This window comes from Micromys minutus, assembly GCF_963924665.1.
Source record: "Micromys minutus genome assembly, chromosome: 32".
Lineage (NCBI taxonomy): Eukaryota > Metazoa > Chordata > Mammalia > Rodentia > Muridae > Micromys > Micromys minutus.
In genome coordinates, this window is record NC_137967.1 from 12,029,751 (window position 1) to 12,048,588 (window position 18,838).

The following is an 18,838-nucleotide window of genomic DNA, read 5'->3' on the forward strand; positions in this document are numbered from 1 at the left end:
ATATTAAAAAATTCCCCCCCATTCTTATTTTATAGAAACAAGTGAAGAAACGATAATTAAACTTACGGTTAAGTTAAATAAATCTGATGGGGCACATCAGTATCAACCTCTTCAATATTTTATGTATTTGAGTGGTTGAGTCATTACAGTGATGTAAACGTGAGTCTGACCTTTGAACTGTTTGCAGTCCCCTCTCCTTCTATTAATATGTGTGTTCATGCACATATTTGCATCATGCTAATGCTATCTAGTACTTCATATGAATAGCTCTCACCACGTACGAGGCAGGGACCCAACACATTCTTTCAGCCCTCACAGTAACACTTTCTGTCTTCCCTACTCCAGATGAGACAGAGGCTAAGGGATTTGCATAAGATCACAGGTCCGTGTAGGACAGTGGTTCTCAATATGGGGTCCCCCACCCCTTTCAGGGAGGGTGGTTGAAGGACCCTTTCACCGGAGTGACCTAAGACCATTGGAAAACAGAGATATTTACGTTACAATTCATAACAGCAGGATGACAGTTATGAAGCAGTAACAAAGTAATTTTATTGTCAGGGGTCACCACACCACGAGGAACCGCTAAGGGGTCATAGCGACGGAAGGTTGAGAACCACTGAGGTAAGGATTTGAAGCTGGGGACGTTCTGACCCTGGACCATAGCACTTTTGGCAAGCCGTGTGGATAGTCACGGTAGTTGTCAAGTGGCTAGATCATTCAGCCAACAGGATCTCCTACTTCTCACGTCCCTTGGAGGAGATTTTAATATTCTGCTGGATTACAGCTTCTTTGGGTTTCTAGAATATATTTGGATATTAACAGGGCACAGATATACACAGGACATTTCCCTTTGCAGGGATGCTTTGAGTCTTTGTGACTTGCAAGCAAACAACTTGGGTTTCTTCAACCTGGAGGCAGAGGCTTCTCTGGGTTCTCATATCTTTATGCTCAATGATTCCAATTGCTGACAATAAAAAAATCTCGCTGACAGGGGTGGGGTGGGGAGTGGGGGAGGGGGAAGGTCCTCCTGGGCTGGGTTTTGGCTCAGTGGTAGTGGAGTATTATCCTGTGTGTGTCCATGGCCTGTGTTCAATGTCCTGCCCCCATCAAAATCATTGTTGGGCTCACTAGGTCCTACCCCACTGGGGTTTCTTGCCTCAGTGAACGCCTCATGTTCCAGCCATCACAAGGCCTCTAGGCAAAGCCAAGCCCTTCTCCTCTCTTAAGCCTTCTCTGAAGCATTAGATCAGGTCTGGTTCCCTTCTTAAAACCTCTCCTAGCATCTTGGACTTCTTTCCTTAAGCATCTATGAAAATAGGGCTTGAATCGTGTTTCTATGGTTCTCAGAGTAAGCTCCCTTTGGGCGTGTTTGTCTTCTTCATTGCTGACCCTTAACCCACACTTTAGCACATAGCTGGTTCATGTTTGTAAACAGCAGAAGAATTACAGGCTATCAGCTAAGGAGGGAAATCTCAAGACTCCTGGGCACTGATGCTGGATGTGGGAGGCTTGCCTAGATACAACACAGTGCAGCTGGCAGGGAGGGTAGCTGGCAAAAAAAAAAAAAAAAAAAGAGTCTGACTTAATATTCATATGATATGCAAGGATATTTTTATTTTCTATAGTTTTTATATGATTAGAAAACATAAGGGATAAGATCATGATTTTTGTGAGAAACGAAGCACACTATCTTTGATAGTGTTAAAAGTCCTGAAAAAACAATTTTGGCTTTTAACACAGAGAGCCAAACCTAAAGAAACATACTAGTTTTGAGACATTAGCTTCCCAAGTGTGCATGGGGTTATCAGGGGTCATTCTCTGTGGTTGCTTTTTTTTTTTTTTAAATTCATTTTACAGGTATTCTCATTTCTCAGGGATTCCTCGAAGTCTTACGTGGAGAGCTGTTCTCCTAGCCTTGGAGATGAAGAAACATTTCCTTTTTGAAAGTTTTGAATGATAAGCCTTGCTAAAGAGGAAGCAATCAAACCTATCCGGCAGGTTCAGCCTTCCACCCAGCGCTGCTTCCTGTTTTTCAAAAAACAAAAACAAAAAACAACAACAAAAGCTTTTTGGTTCTCACGTGCACTGTTTGGGAGAACCAGGCTGGACTGCTTGTTAGTTTTAAGAGAGCACCTCAAGTCCACCATCCGCTCTCACGGAGGCGAGCACACTTTGGAAATCGTGATTTGTCCGGGAGCCACATTCCGCTGTTCTCAAGAGTGTGACAAGTGCTAACCCTCACATTGGACCTTTTTCTTCCCCCTTAACGTGCTTTTGCTTTTACCAAAATAATGTTTGCAGATGACTCAGGGCCGCGAGGCCTAAACAAGCAAAAATACCCAAAAAACCAAAAACAAAATCAGTAACTCAAAAATCCACCTGGGAAAATGCCATTTCCTTAAGGCAGAAGAGGTTCTCAAAACCGATAGTACTGTTCTCGCCACGGGTCACTCCCACGGCTCAGGGCCGCCACTTGCCTCCACGGACTGCCTAAGGGGGAAACCGCGGAGCGCGCCTCCAGCCAGTGCCAGTGCTGCCACGCCCACCACGCCCGCCCCACCGTGAGCCCGCCTCTCGCCGCCACGCGGCCTGTGATTGGCTGGTGGCGCTGCCCGTCTCGAGGGGCCAGCGCGTCGTTCTCCGAACAGCGCTTCTATTGGTCACGGCGGCGGCGGCAGCGCGCGGACCCGGAGAGGAGGGGAAAGCCGGTGGCCGCGGTGGCGGAACGGGCGGAGGCTGCCGGTTTCGTAACCGTCGCTCCTCCTCGCAGACTCGCGGGCTGCGAGGCCTGGGTCGGGTCGGGCCGCGCCGCGCGGGGCCGCTCGGAGTGGAGGCCGTTTGGGGGCGGGCGGGCCGGCCGGAGGCGCAGGTAAGGAGGCCGCGGGTTCTCGCTCGGAGGGGTTGAGGGAAGAGGCCGCGGCGGGGCCCGCCGCTCGCGTAGGCGCCGGCCCGGCCCGAGGAGACCGGCCCAGTCCGATTCAGCAGGTTGGCCCGGAAGGCCCCTGGCGGCTTGGCGGCGCGGGCGGGGACCCGGAGCGGCGTCTGATGCAACCTGCGGGCAACACCCGGCGGGGCTGAGCTCATCCCTGGCCGCCGCCCAGCGCCACCGCGCATGGCGCCGACCCCTGCGCTCCCCCGGGCGCCCCCTCACCACTGTCGGGGAAGGGATGCAATACCAGGTGGCCCCTCCAGAACCTGCCCCCCGGCGACGTGCAGCGTGACAAGCCTGGCGCGCATTGGCCCCTGGGGATGGAGGGTGTTCCTAGAATAGAAGGTGGACCGAATCTTTGGAGCCACCTAGGACTCTTCCTGTCGCTTCCCAAACGGCTCGGCCTGGGGGAGGAGGGCCCGGGTCCTATTTGAAGTTAATAACCTAGTGGTCATCTAGAGAAGGCACTCGAGTTTTTAAACAACGTAACGTTGCAAGAGGGAGGTTTCATTTGTTTATCGGACGCGGACGCGTGTCCTGCAGTTCATTGGGAGGGGAGGACATCCTAGATCTCGCACCAGTTGACTAGCAGAAGGTCAAGACATGAAGTCTTTCCTTAGCTCGCCTGGAGGGAACTCCGGAAAAGAACCAGCGGAGGTATCCAGGTGGAGAAGTTGGGCATAAATGTGTGAGGATTGTTTCTCTTTGCAAGTGCACTTGTGTATTTCTGGTCTTGAAGGTTGGCGTGCTTAGTTTTGCTCTGCTCTTTTTTGTTTTTTTGTTTTTTGTTTTTGTTTTATTTGTAAGCTGCATCATAAGATGTATCGCATTTAGAAAGGTTTTAACCTTTGTTGGTTGCACAACAGCTGGGGCTTGTGTTTCTTGAGTTTCCACTCACTTGAACCCTTATTTGAATATATTATCCTTGAACGCAGACCTGTCTCACAGAGGAAATTTTGAAACAAAGCACCACAAGGTCCTTTCTTTACTGAGGAATTTTACATAGTAGTGCTCAGAGCATGGGAGGCAAACCCCTCTACCTCTGAGCCTCATCCCTAGCCTTCAAAACGCACTAAGGTCTGTCCAGCTGTTGCCACTGAGTAGTAACGATGTTATCCCTGCGGGTTATTTCCCTGTTCCTGAAAAACTGTAAATAATGACAGGATGCTACTGAGCTGAAGAAAAACTTGAGCCTGTTTCCTGAGTCTAATGGGCATGTTGAACTGACTCAGTTATTTTTATGACCTATCAAAAACAAATAGGTGGGGAACAGACTGTCACCCCTCCCCCAATATCTTAAATTCTCACAACACGTCATGATTGGCAGTCAGCTCTGTGATCTTGGAGAGGTGCTTTCATCCCTCGTGAATTAACTGCTCCCTGGGAAAGTCCCCGGGAGCAGTCCCTCCTGAGATCATGGGAAAGAGACACAGCACCTGGTCACAATAATGAGTACTTAGCAATCTTAGGTTTCCCTCAGAGGGGCACTTGCATAGGTTCTTACACTAGCAGGTTTATTGGTCCTCTCCCTATTCTGTTGCCCTGCCCTGCTATTAAAGAGAGGGAACAGGAACTCCTAATGTATATTTATAAACAATGTTTTGAATGTGCTAAATGGTACTATATAAATAGGTTTAAAGGATACCATTCAAACAAACATATGAAGAGGTTTTAAGGGCAACAAGTATGTTTTCTCACAACTCCAGTGGACTACTTACATGGAACTCTTGGGGGACAGAGAGAGACAGACAGAGAGACAGAGCGACAGACAGAAAACAGACCATTTAGAATGTATTAGGTTGTGGTCTTGAGCATAAAGGAGCAGAACCTGTAGAGAGGGTTAGGACCTTGGTTTGATCCTGTAGTCTGGAGTTGCAGACATTGACTTTTAGTAGGAAGATGTGACAGTTAGGTCTGAATGGAAGACTGCTTGACCTGCAACCAACCAGCCTTTTTGAGGGTCAAATGACTGACCTTTTACAGGGGTCACTGACCTGAGACCATCTGAAAACACAGATATTTATATTATGATTTGTAACCATAGCAAAATTACACTTATAAAGTAGCAATGGAAATAACCTTATGACTGGGGGTCACCACAGCATGAGAGACCAGTATTAAAGGGTAGAAACATCAGGAAGGTTAAGAACTAATGCTCTGGGTAGTCTAGATAGTGAGTGGTTGGAGGGAGTTCAGGCTGCTACACCTGAGACCAGGGCCCCTGGGAGATGATGTCAGTCTGAGGTAATATCTGTGGCATTAGGAAGGACAATAGATGTGGGACATTTTTGTTTATAAATCTGAAGACTGAACCTTCACTAAGGAAATTGAAGATTTTATTTTGAGAAGCTAATGGAGAGATACATGATTTTATCTAGGCTTATGAAAAAAAAGTGACAAGCTAGGAAAGTTCTATACAGGTTTAATGTTCCAAGTAAAAATTTAGAAACATTCTATTTTACTATTCTAATATCCCAGAGTTTCATTGTTTTATTCTTTTGAATGAACATTATTGCTTTAGTTAAGAAATTTGCATTTGAAAAAACCTGTTACTCATTTCATTTTGTCTCCTGCTCATTAAATCCATTGTTTATTTGCAGCCTTGGTTCTCCTTTGTGTCCTCACAATCATTTTGGGGGCTCCCCTAAAACAAGACTGAAAGCCCACATCCAAATTTTTTTCTCAGACTGGCAGCCTGAAAGTTGGGACCTGTAAAAAATTGCTGGTGTTGGTTTAGGAAGCACTTTGAGGACAGCTGTCCCTCAGCTCTCCTCTTGCTTCTTGGGTGATTGACAAGCAGAAGGAAAAAGGCACCACCCTGCTTCCTGTAGACTGAACTTTGGAGTAGATTAGTCCATCCAGGAACCAGACTTTGAGAGTTAAATATCCAGATAGTGTCAGATTGCTTTGTTGTAGAACTCAGCTAATGTTTGTAGAAAGGAACAAAAGCATAAATGACAAGTGTCTTTGTTCAGTGCAAAACCAAAATGGTTCTATTTGAAGCCTCTTAACTCCTTGATCCTCTCTCTCCTCTCTCTGTCTCTCCATCTTTTTTAGACAGGGTCTCTCTGCATAGCTCTGGTTGTTTTAGAACTTGATATGTAGACCAGGCTAGCCTTAAGCTCACAGAGATCCATCCACCTGACTCCACCTCCTAAGGTTAGCTTTAAGGGCATGCACCACTATATCCAGCCTACTTAAAAAAAAAATCATGAATTATTTTTTTTTACTCTCCTTTTTTCTTGCAAGTTTGTAGGTTCAGTAAATAATACTCTTGTTTTTCTAGCAAAAAAGGCTCGCCCCAAACCTATCCTTTGTTCTGATTATCGACTTAGCAAGATCAGTTAGAACCTTACCCCATTCCTGTATCTTTGGGTTCAGAAACAGGCGGAACATCCTGAATTGGAGCCTGTTGGAAGTTGGTAGTGACTAGAGTGTGTGGTGGTTTGTTAGTTGGCATCCTGTCATTTCCACATCCCTCCTGTACAGACGGAGTTGAAGCTCACAGGAGGGAAGAGATATGTCTAGGATATAAAACTGAGGGAGCCGGTGCCAAGGAAAATCTTGATCTTGCTTAGTCTGTTCTTTGGCTCATTGCCATCTTTGAGCTTGGCTAAATTGACTATGGAGATTAGTTTTGAAGAATAAGAATACAAGAAAATAGGCAACCAAGATGAACATGATTTTTGAGGCAATCCCAGGAGAGGTATTGGATTATACAAGTCCTTAAAATTGGGTTTCGAAGTACACCACCTTGATAAGCTCCAGTGTTAAATGGCAGTCTGGGTGGCTTAAACGAATATAAGTAGCCAACTCTTATTTTTTAATTAATTTGTTTACTTTCTTTATTTTGAACAACCACCTTTTAAGTGGGAGAAAAATTGGGCCACATAATCATTTTCAGGGAAGTTGTGAAATATCCATTGTGAGCGTAACTTGGAGCCCATATCCATCACAGCTCGGGAGGAAGCGTTCTGTCTTCCTTTAGTGCTGGAGCAAGAACAGATGACCCACTAGCTCAGGGCTGGCTGAGTGGCTTTTAAAAACAATTCAAAGTAATGATATATGGACATTTAAAAGCAAAGATTAATAGTAATAAATAATAAAAAAATCCAACTCAATAAGCATGCTTGAAGAAAGACTTGGCCAAAGTTTGGGTTGGCCAAAGCTGTTGATGTTTACTGACTGAACTACTTAAATAACCATGGTGTGCTCATTAGGTTTGTGGGGGGTGTTTTCCTAACTCTAGCTAACTTCCCCAACTTTGTCCACTAAGGTCCTTTTAGCAGTTCTGGAAAAAGAGAACAGGATAGTTTCATGTTTTGTAACAATACTTTTTACATTTCTAAGGGTGCTGTGTCTCCTTGTAGGCACAGTTGATTCAGCTCTTTGTTGTAGGTTGCTAAAACATAAAAATTCAAATCAACTAATCAACTCAAAATAACCTACAGGCCAGTTGGTGGAGGCCCACACCTTTAATCCCAGCTTTCAGGAGGCAGGGTGGGGGTTGTGTCTCTGAGTTAGAGGCCAGCTTGCTTTACAGTGTGAATTCCTGGACAGGCAGAGCTAAACAGAGAGACCCTGTCTTTAAAAAAAAAAGTAGGTGAAGGCATTGCTAATTAATTCATCCTGGGAATATTGAATAAGGAGCTTTGGAGGATCTTAGCTGCATCCAGACCCTCGTGGGTTCTGCAGACTGAGTGTTCTGATCTAGCATTCTAGTCTGACTCGCACCCCACACCCCAGATGCGAGTGTCCACTGTACCTTAACTGAACTGTTTTCCCTGCTTACCCTAAATGTCCTGTTTTCCAGGACAATCTGGCAGATCGTCCAGCGATATTAGCTCACATGTGCTACCTACTATTTCCTGCTATGCTTTCGGGTTTTCCTCCCCCTTTTGGTAGGTGCAGGTGGGCTGTCTTCGGCTTAGGAGGTTTCTGACCCAACTTACCTTTTGAAGTTTGTACGGTTTGCAGTTGGTCCTATCGGCAAAACCAGTAGGTTGCCTATTGTATGAAGTTGGTGCAAGTTTAGTCTGACTTGATCCTGTCATTTCAAATATTTTAATGAGCTTATTTTCTAACTAGGTACATGTGAAGATTTTTTGGCAGTTGACTGTGGCCTCCTTGGATCACATTGCTCTGATTTCTACCTGTTCTGTGTCGGCAAAGGAACGTGCCCAAATGAGCAAGCTGTCGCAGCCAGCCACTACTGCAGGAGTGAACGGAATAAGTGTCATTCATACCCAGCCACATGCCAGCGGCTTACAGCAAGTTCCTCAGCTGGTGCCCGCTGGGCCTGGGGGAGGAGGCAAAGCTGCGCCTCCAAGCAAGCAAAGCAGAAAGAGCTCACCCATGGATCGGAATAGTGACGAGTACCGCCAGCGCAGAGAGCGGAACAATATGGCTGTGAAAAAGAGCCGGTTAAAAAGCAAGCAGAAAGCTCAAGATACACTGCAAAGAGTAAACCAGCTCAAAGAAGAGAATGAACGGTTGGAAGCCAAAATTAAGTTGCTGACAAAGGAATTAAGTGTACTGAAAGATTTGTTTCTAGAGCACGCACACAACCTCGCAGACAACGTGCAGCCCATCAGCACTGAGACTACGACAAACTCTGACAGCACAGGGCAGTAGATCTCCTTCCAGGCTCCAGGGCTTTGTCACTTGAACATGAGAGGTGTGACCACCCTGCACCCTTGGTTCAGTGGCTGGACAATGTCTTGTTCCATTGGAGGTTGTTTTCTAGGCTCAGCACTGAACCGCTGATTAGCCATGTAATTTATCTGGTCTGAAATGATAGTGGATTTTTGAAGCACTAAAAGAAAACTTAGGGTCTATGGTTAAAATAAAATTTCTGGACGTTAATATTCTTAATGAATCCTCACTTCCCCAGAAATGCTTCTTTTGTAGAGATGGGATAATGGAGGTCATATAGAAAGTTCTGGGTTCTAATGAGACAGTAACTTGGATTAAGAAAAGCTGAATTCCATCTGTGTTCCTCAATCTGTGATTTTATTCTAAATTATGTATGGTAAATTCTAGGGCAATAGAGACCAATCATAATAATTTGGCCCTATTTTATAGATGTATAAACCTGTGTTAGCATAGTCAGCATTGTCTTTTCCAACACGTACACATTTTTAAAAATGAGTTTAGGTGAAATAAAGAAATCCCAGTAGGTCATGTCAAAGAGGTGGTTAAAAATACAAATTGTGTTTTGGAAGCAAAGTAGTTTTGTGCCTCCCCCCCACCCCCTAGTTTGTTTTAAAGGGCATAGAGTGTGATTGAACTTTGGGGGGCCTTCTGCTTATTGGATGAGCATTAGCTGTATCCTAAAAACCAGTATCTATTGTGTACTGACATTTTTGTTTCTGTGGACGCAAGTAAAGGTAGCATTTGGGGGGAAAAACCAATTTTTGTCAGCCATGTTAGTAACTAAAACGCCTTGGCACGGTGATGCAGACCCGATTTAGAGCACTGCTAATTCATTTGGTTTCTCCTGCGTGTTGGGGCCATGATTTTTTAAAGGTAAAGTTTGTGTGTGTGTACTTGTGTGAAGAGGCACCTTTTGATGTTTGATCGCAACTAAATGGTTATTAGAAAAATGAATCAACTTCATCTCTTAAAAGACTAGTCAAAGAACACTTGAAAGTGTGAGGTTTGAATCTTCTAATTTATTTTCTAAATCTTTTTTATTTCTCTGAGGAATGTTTTTCTAGTTTAGTGGGCTGTTCTTCTGGACGTCATGTGTCTGCTTCCATTGGTATGCTTTTATGTTTGGTATAAATTATTTTAGATAGAAAATGCTGATAAAACTCAGGATATTGACTCTTGTGAAACCAAAAAGCCGGGTGTCAGTGGGTCTGCCCTTACCAGTGCCGTGCTTAGATCGTCTTCTTGGAAATTCATGGTTGGTGCACAGTTCCAGCGCCAGTTTGTTGGTTCCTGAGAAGGTAACTACACATGGGTCTTGTGTGATCAAAAGTTTGGGTTGCTGGGAATCTTATTTAAATGTGGCCATTTCTGGCCCTGCTTCCAACTAGGACTTGGTAACCCTAGTGTCACTCAGGTTGCTCCCTAGCAAGGCAGGAAGTTGCAGGTAGAAGCTGTCAGGGCCCTGGAGTTCAGCTGAACTGAAGACTGTTCTCTGGGAGCCAAGAAATGAGTGGGATTTTAAAAATTAGGGTCCAGCACCAGGTTACCTTGGTTGGAATAGCCACCTACTTGTAAAGATTGAGTGGTGGTTTGGATAACTAACAGGGAAACACCCATACAATCCTAATCTTCACCATCGGATTGATAATTCTATAATGAATTTAACTTGTGATGCAGTTAGGTTCCACGTGAATATGTATGTACCCACAAGGATAGGCAGACTTTGGAAACAACTACTTCTGAACACCAGCTTTCACAAATGGATGTTCTTGTGGAATTTGTGGTTACCAGTGCTAGGACTTTAAAAGGCTGTAGGGACATCAGTGCTCAGTGTTTGAAATTCGAACATAAATGAGTTTCAGTTTTGCTCTTACCTTTGTAAATGAGATTGTTAGCACAAGCAGGTAGTTCCACATTGAACACAGATGTTAACTGGTGTTTAGACTTTATTACTCAAGTGGGAATGATATTTAGCTTGATAGATTTCTCTCTAGAGTTGGAGGAACCTAGGTTTGGGGGTTGGATAGACTTAGGCTTTGGAAACTAGAGTGACTTTTGAAAGTCTTGTTATTAGGGAACCTTTAGAGTTTGATCTGCCTTGGGGACAGGTTGGTGGCTTAGGAACTGTAGTGTGGATTAGCCATGTCTGTCTCCTGGGATGGCTGTCCTTTGACTAGTTCTGGGCATAGAGGAAGGATCAGAGCTGCCCTCTGTGTCTGGTCCTTTGGGTCACAGGTGACTTTGGAATCTCGGTAAGGATTTAATGAAAATATAACTGGGTATTTGAAATCCGGGTTCTCAATTAATGGAAGTAGAAACATGTACTGTTTGATAAGAAAGGGATGCAGCCCCTTTTGATGTTCCTTAACCCCTCCCACTCCTTTCCAGGGAAGCTTCATGCCTGGACAACCCATGGAGCGCCTAGAGTGTTCCTGATGCCTTAGAAATAGAAAACGATGCCTGTTTGTGTGACAGGCTGGGGAAGATTCCATTCCACAGCTAATCAGATCTGCCTCAGGAAAAATACTAACTGTTCTATTTGTTCCTGGCCTTCAGTTTGTGAGATTACTCTATTTTTTTAAAATATAATTTTATTTCTTTTAACAAATTTAAAAATAAAAAACACCTTTGGAACAACGACTTTTTCTTAGTGGGTTTCTTTATCTTGGACACGAGCAAGGAGTTCACTTGTAGTTGGCCCCAAAGAGCCTGCAAGGTGCCTGTTGCTGCTGTCCCAGGCTGGAGCTCAAGGACAGCTTCGTGCTTTGTGCACGTTGGATTTTCCAGAGTGGACAGGGAAGTAGTTGTCTCTAAACCTGGAATGCAGTTTCAGTTGATGGTAGTTGTTTGGCCTAACTTAAAACTGCATTCCTGAGTAGGGGGCAGGATGAAAGGGGCTGCCTGTGTCTGGTGGTTCCTAGCCTGTGGTTTCCATTTGAGGCATATCCCTAGCAGTACATGTTAGAGTACGGATACCATCCTTACTTATGTAGGTATCTGCCTGTGCCTGGGTATGGAAGTGCATTGGCTGATTGCAGAAATTTCGAGAGTCTAAGAAACGAGTCTGTTCTGTGTTTCGGGGGTGGGAAGGAAACCATTTAGATGCTTTTCTCTGGTCCTTTCAGTTTTTTTTTTTTTTTTTTGGTGTTTAATTGTGTGTGGTTGTGAAAATTGTGTGGCTGAGTATGGTGGTGCATACCTGTAACCCCAGCATTCTGGGGGTGAAGGTTGAGTTTGAGGCCAGCCTGTGTATCATTGACTTAAAAATGAAAAAAGAAAGGTAGTAATTTCTATGGGTGTTGTGTCTCACTTGTTTTGAGTTAGTTGTAATTTTTTTGATTTTCAGTTTTAGTGAGATGGTCTTGTAGCCAGTGCTGGCCTTCAACCTGAAATGCGGCCAAGTATGACCTTGAACCTCTGGCCTTCCTGCCTGTGCCTCTCAAGTGCTAGGATGACAGGTACGTATCACTACATCTGCTTTTCTATGACACCGGGGCTTTGTGTGTGCTAGGTGAGCACTTTGTCCACAGAGCTACATCTCCTGCCCTAGTTAGTTTATACTGTGTGACAAATCAGGTCTTAATTAAAAAAACAAAAACAAAAAATAACAAAACTTAGAATGACCAGTTCTTCAAGTGTTTGCACATGTCTGAAGAGTTTGTAACTGTGTTTTGTACATAAAAAAGCCTCATCCCTAGACTGTCCTTTGCCCCAGCCAGTCCCTGGTAGTTCCTCCCTTTGAAGCAGCTGTCAGGTGCTTTTCTACAGCATCAAGTTCAAGTTTTACCTCAGTGTACCTGCCTGCTTCCACTCTGCCACCAGTCCTGCCTCCCTCAGAGCCACCCTCCTCCTCGGAATGGACTTGGTGCCTTGAGGTTCTTGTGTGTCAGCGTATCACATGCTGTCTAGAAGCTCCTGCTCCCCAGTGCTCCCCAGTGGTGCGTTTGCAGCACCTCTAGCCTCTCCATTCTCCCCGCTACCTTTTGCAGCTTTCTGTTTGGAGTACATCTCTTGCTTTTCACTTCAGACCGTTCTTGGTTTAGTCTTGGCCTAAGCAAGTCTAGTACAAGGCCATTCCTATCCGATTGTGCGCATATCTCGTGGAGTAGATGCTCAGTTAATACTCGGCCCTCCAGGGTGTGGGGAAAGTTTTAGCAGTGTAGAACTTTCTGGAAGAGTCTCTAATCCACTTTTGAAGCTATACAAATTTCTGCAGAGTTTGGAGGGAATGGATACAGCTTCAGGAACATGGGCTAGAGTGAGCCTGTGTTTACTCAGACTGCTGTGTCTCTGGTGGGTAGCTGAGGGGATGGGCCCATCTGTACCAGCAAGAACCCTATGAATGGGTGTTGCAAACCTAAGAAGTAAATGAGATAAATGGTGCTTTGGGACTTAGATCGGCATTTGTTTTTTGGTGGCTTTTATTTTCATGTGGCCACATCATAAGCACTTTTTTGTCATTGCCATAGCATAGGAAGAATCCAATTTATTAAATAAACCCTTCAGTGGATGCTTGACGTCTCTTGCTTGGACCAGTTTTTTCCTCCACTACAGTTCCATCTCCTTTCCTTCCTTTCTTCCTTCCTTCCCTTCCTCCCTCCCTCCCTCCTTCCCTTTTTTCCTTCCTTCCGTTTGTTTGAATCAATATCTTTATGTAGTCCTAGCTGGCCTGAAAGTTGCTGTCTAGACTGACCTCGGCCTGCCTCTGTTTGAGATATGGTCTCATGTCCCAGGCTGGTAAACTCACTGTATAGCCAAGGATGATGTTGGTTTCCTGATTCTCTGCCTCCAGCCTCCCAAGTCCTGGGATAACAGGCATGTCTGTGCAAGGAAGGAACTCTATTGAGCCACACGCTGGTAGGACCTTTCTCACTTGCTCTTCATCTCCCTAATAAAAAACCTGGAACTGCATCAGAATTTTAGAAGCTAGCTCTGGGATTAGGCAGGTCTCTAGGAGCATCAGACACACTGTTCAGCAGAGAGGAGGACAGGTGGTCCACATGGGCATAGCTAATGGAATTGGGGCAGCAGACTTCTGGGGGACTGACAGACAGATTGGGTAGTAGGCCCGCCTTTGCCCTGCTGTTGCCTTAGGCAGTGCTGCTGATACGTGCTAGCTATCTTTGCTAGTATAAAAATGAAATCAAGGTCCCAGAACCTCTTACCAATGCTCCAGTGGTTCTGGTGCCTGTCTGCATGGGAATCCTGACAGCAGGTGACAGTATTGTGCTAGCTTTGGCAGAATTCCTGGAGCTCAACGAAAGCTTGTAGAGGATTCCCCTGGTTCTCCCAGGCCAGGCTATGCTGTCGTCTGTGTTGTGAAGGAGTAAAGAGGAAGCTGCGTACAAAGAGCCATTTTCAGAAAAGCTTTTATTGCAAATTCTATTTTGTATGTTGATTTTTTTCTTTTCTTTTTTTGGAAGAAGACATAAGTACATCCTCCTTGAGCAAAAGAATTGAGTTACGATTTAAGAACAGGATCTTCAATCAACACTCTTAAAGTCCCTGTCATTTAAGTAAAGTCTGGGTTAGGATGTGATCTGGCAGGTGAAAATACTTTCTTCTCTGAGAAGCAGCAGCAGCAGTGATTTTTGGTAGGATCAAATGTGAGCTCCAGGATCTTTGCTGTTGGGGTGTCATGGGCAGACTGACATCTCACTGAATGTCCCAACTGCCTCTACTTTGGGCCAGAGACGGGTGCAAGGACCTTGTCGAAGCCTGCCATGCATGCTTCAATTTCTTCCACGGTCCGAGGTACACATGTCAGCAGCTCCATGCCACTGTCGGTCACGACAACGTCTTCCTCAATACGAACCTGGGCCAGACAGACAGGATGCCATTATCACCACAGTGGCTTAATTTGCCACACTATGCCACCTGGAAGAAGCTTTCTGAGGAATAGGACTAGTCTTTGTGATAGGACAGACCGGTCTCAAAGCCTCTGGGGAACATAGGGCCTGTTGCTTATAGTACAGGCTTAGAATCTCCGTCTGTTGACAGGCAAGCTCCTATTTGGTGACAGCCCGCATATAGGGGCTGGCCAGGCCTTAAACACACAGTTCTGTCCTTTCACCGATTCCTGTAGCAGAGGTAACATTCTGGGAATAAGAATGTGGGGCTCCCAGGTACTCACCCCACCAAAGTTGCGAAAGCGCTGCAAGACCTCTTGGTTAAAGAAGCAGGCTTGGGCCGGGTCTGCCAAGGCCTGGTCCAAGAGGTGGTCAATGAAATAGATGCCTGGCTCCACTGTCAGCACCATTCCTGGCTCCAGGTGCCTCGCCGTACGCAGGCTTCGCAAACCAGGTTCATCGATGCGCTCTACACCCTGTGGAGAGAGGAAAGGTGGAGGAACCCAACTGATCATCCCAGAGGTGGCTACCAGGGTCACTGCCTTATTGAGTGGCAGCCAGACAGGATTGGTTCCAGCCCAGTCTAACCCTGTTGGTCTGGGCCACCCAAACCCTCTGCTCTCTGCATATACCTCTTTATTTGGCATTTTGACCCTGGCTACCCTCAGATCTGCCTAAGGACACTGATAATGCACACATGCAGGGCAAGCTGCCCACGTAGGCCAAAGACTGGCTGGGTGTCTGGCTACTTGGGCCCTTCTGCAGGTCAGAAGCCAAACCATAGAAGCTAGAAAAGCTCTTAGGAAGTTGCAGGGCCTGCATTCTCTATTCTTCCAGGCAACTCAAGTGGAAATGGCTGGTCCTGGCTAAGTCAACCTTTTTAGAGGAAGGGACAGGTGCTGACATCAGAACAGGCCTGTTAACTCCAGTACTGGCCTGTAAGTACCTGCTTGTGTTTAGCCTATACCTGGGCCTTGGGAAACAGCCTTATGGCCATTGAAGGAGCTGGTGGTCATTGCTTTCTGCTGAGGCTCTGCTCCTCCCCTAGCTCCCCGGGGCACCCATTGGCCTCTAGACAGGGCCTTTGAGCAAGTGGGCAGCAAGTAAGCGTTCTGGTTAGGATCTGAGTTTGCCCTGCCCTACTTGTGGCTCCTCCAAGGACGCCCAGCTGCTGGAGACGGAGCTGTCATTCCTGACTGTTTGGGGGCCAAGAACATCAGACTTCAATTAGTGGTTCAAGTAAGGTAACCAGAAACAGGCTGGCTCAGCCTCCAAGGCTGGGCACAGTAAGGAGGGCTGTGGCTGGGATTTCGTGAGGGTAGGGACGACCACTATGGCCTGGTGTGAGCAGGCCAGGATGGAGGTGGTGATTAGGACACAAAGCACCATGCTTCTTGTGGGTCATGCTCTGGAAAGAACCCTGGCTGGTGCCATCATCAGCCTTGGGCCAGCTTCTGGACCAGCAAGCTTGAAGGCTCTGGGGAGGTGAATGCTTCCCAGAAGGCCCCAGGCGTGTGCTCAGGTGAGAGGTGTTCCTATCAAAGGCAGGAGCTTGCTTCCTGTCTGTGCTGTACTAGGCTTTTGCTCCAGACTTTTCCCTGTACCTTCTTTGGCATCTCATTCCTGTCCCCTTCCTTCATGCTACATCCTAAGCACTGTCCCTTCTCTGTAAGCCAGAGCTGTGCAAGCCTGTTGAAGGTCAAGGCCTGACCCAGATCATGGTTGGTTGGGTTTTTAGTTTGTTTTGGTGCTGGAACTCCGGTTTTGAGCATGCTAGGTTAAGTGTTTTCCCACTGAACTTAAACCCAGTGGGCCCCCTCCACCCCGTTCCATGGGTGTGCAGGGGCACAGCCTCCTGCTGCCTGAGAAAGTTTAGGACCATTACTCCAGCTGGGATCAGGGTACTGTAGAGTCTGCAGTGAGGACTAAAGGGTACCTACCCTTCCGAGCCAACACTCCTCAGGTCTGCTAGGTGGGGATTACAGACTTCCCTTCAGCAGACAGCAGGGGATGGTTAGCCAAGCAAGTGACTCTATGCCCAGGACAGGGACAGTATGGGTTCCCTCCTCTTGGTCAGGGATGCCAGCTATGCTAGGGGTGACCATGTCTGCGTCTCTGCCTGGGTACAGGGCTCACTGAGGCCTCAACTTGTATTGACTCTGAGAAGAGACCCAGATGTGTCTGTCTGCAGGCCTGAAATAAAACAAATGACTTTTATAGGAAAAGCCATATTTTTTCCACTGTGTTTATCTGTCAGAAGAATAGGCCAAGCACAAAGGGCTGCTTACTGGAAAAGATGAAAACAGTTTGCTGCCAATTTTCTTTGGTGGAAAAAAAGGACTTTGGCGACTAATGAATAAGGAACCTCAACTAACAATGTCTGGAAGGGCCTGCTCTTGGCTCCCTACACACAATAGGATGGACAGAAATTAGGAAATTAAAACTGATTTTGTTTCTCCAAATTTAACTGTTTACACTTGAGAAAAAAATAATTGAATAATAATGCTTCTCTTGAGCAATCTCCCCCTCCCCCAAATCATTCTTAGTACTTTCAAAATACCCCACAGCCAAGAGGCTGGGTCTAGTCTTGGCTAACTGGCTGGTGGGCCTCAGGGCGTGCACCAGTTGCACAATCAGCCCCCTACACGGTAGGCACCAGGCCAGGCTGGGCAGCAGGGACAGGCCCCAAGGGACTATAGCCACCTGCCCAGTAGGGCTTCTCAAGAGCCCTCAGGCACCCACTGGGTGGTCCTTTGAGAGCTGGGGGTAAGAGAGGGATCTTTAAGCCTTCCTCTCCTTCCAGTGGCCCAGGAGGGAGTAGGAAAGGGATCTGCTGCAGAGCTTCTGAAGGCTGAGGTAAGTTTAAGTGAAGGACATGTAGGGTTTGGTGTAACTGCTCATGAGACCTGGCTTCAGTTCCGTATCTTTTGGGGACCCAGTGCACAGATCCTACCACAAAGCATATGTCTTGGGGCCCTGTAGGGAGAGGCACCCACCTCCAAGCCTGTGCAGCTACTGGGGAAGTTCACTCACTGACCCACCCTGCGGTGTCCAGAACTCCAATTCTGTGTATCATAGGGAAATGACATCCCCAGCAACCTCCCGGCCCAAAATACCCCCCCACAAACCCTCACGCTACTCCAGTGAGGGCCAGGCTTAGGCCACCATGGACACTTACCTCAGGGTAGCCTCCCACGTCGTGCACGTCTAGGCCCAGAAAGTGGCCGAGCCCATGTGGCATGAACACTGCCCCCAGGTGGACCTGGAGCATGGCATCCACACTGCCACTCAGGAGGCCGATGCGGGTCAGTTCCTCCAGGTGGATGCGGTCAGCCAGCCGGTGCATATCGGGCCACCAGACACCTGTGGTTTAAGGAGGCTGTGATAAGCCCGGGCTCTGAAGCTTAGGGCCCTGGGAGTGCATCATCACACTGTGGGACCAAGCTTCCGCCCCTCAAAGCCAGGGGGTCTGGTTCTGTCCACCCAAGAGCAGATACGAGTGGCTCAGGCTCAAACGAGGATTCAGAGATTCATCTCGGCTTTGCTGTTGGAGGTGGGGCAGGAAGGGCTGGGGCCTGGGAGAAGGCATGCCTGTACACCCGAGAATGGCTGACTCAGTCTGGAAGCTGCTGTGGGCACAAAGGTTTCTGGGTGAAGGTACAGCTGGCATAGCCTCACCCTCTGGTGGGCCTGGATGTCTAAGCCCAGGCTACTAATTAAATTCATCCCTACCCCATGTTTCTGGAGCAAAGGTCACTGTGGAGAGCCTCCTGTGCTGGCTGGTTTTATGCCAACTTAGCACAGGCTATAGCTACCTCAATCAAGAAAATGCCTCTGTAAGATCAGGCCGTTGGCATGCCCATAGGACATTTTCTTAATTACTGACTGATGGGGGAGGGCCCAGACCATTGTGGGTAGGGCCACCTATGGTTCTGGGTTCTGCATCAGCTCCTGCCCCAGGGTTTCTGCCTTGGCTTCTCTCAACAAACTGTTATATACAAACCAAATAAACCCTTCCTCCCCAAGCTGGCTTCATCACAACACAGAAACCGGAACTAAGACACCTTCCAGGCACATAGATTCAGGGGCCCGATGGGCTCTGTGGGTCTAAGGCTTGAGGACAGATCATCAGTGGACTGACAGGCCCCTGAAGATCCCCTTCAGCTACTCTCCTCTAGAAGACCACCAGACAGAGACCCTAGGCCAGGGATGTCTTCAGCTCTGACCCCAAAGGCTGAGCTTAGGTCACAGCAGTACAGTGACAAGAGGGTAGACAGCATAGCCACTACAGTGCCTCCCAGTCAGGATAGATACAGTCAATCCTATAGCTAGAACTTCAACTCCCAAAGACCTCCCGCCATGTCCTGCTCTGGCTGAGAAGCAGACGTGCCCACACCCTCCCCAC

At 46.9% G+C, this 18,838-nt stretch overlaps 2 protein-coding genes across 2 annotated transcripts in view; one reads left to right on the top strand and one right to left on the bottom strand.

Moving 5' to 3' along the window:
* Positions 1-2,694: 2,694 nt before the first annotated feature.
* CEBPG (CCAAT enhancer binding protein gamma) lies at positions 2,695-11,216 on the top strand. Its single transcript, XM_080909121.1, has 2 exons — positions 2,695-2,869; positions 8,018-11,216. Exon 2 carries the CDS (start codon positions 8,114-8,116, stop codon positions 8,561-8,563), a length of 450 nt encoding a protein of 149 aa, XP_080765247.1. The 5' UTR covers positions 2,695-2,869; positions 8,018-8,113; the 3' UTR covers positions 8,564-11,216.
* A 2,733-nt stretch (positions 11,217-13,949) lies between these two features.
* PEPD (peptidase D) overlaps positions 13,950-18,838 on the bottom strand; it is a 131,059-nt gene continuing 126,170 nt past the window's right edge. Inside the window, exons 13-15 of the mRNA XM_080909157.1 lie at positions 17,612-17,796; positions 14,718-14,909; positions 13,950-14,399 (exon numbers count right to left, since the gene is read on the bottom strand). Of these exons, the coding sequence (XP_080765283.1) occupies positions 14,262-14,399; positions 14,718-14,909; positions 17,612-17,796 (515 nt within the window). The 3' untranslated portion in view covers positions 13,950-14,261. The remainder of the gene's footprint in view (positions 14,400-14,717; positions 14,910-17,611; positions 17,797-18,838) is intronic.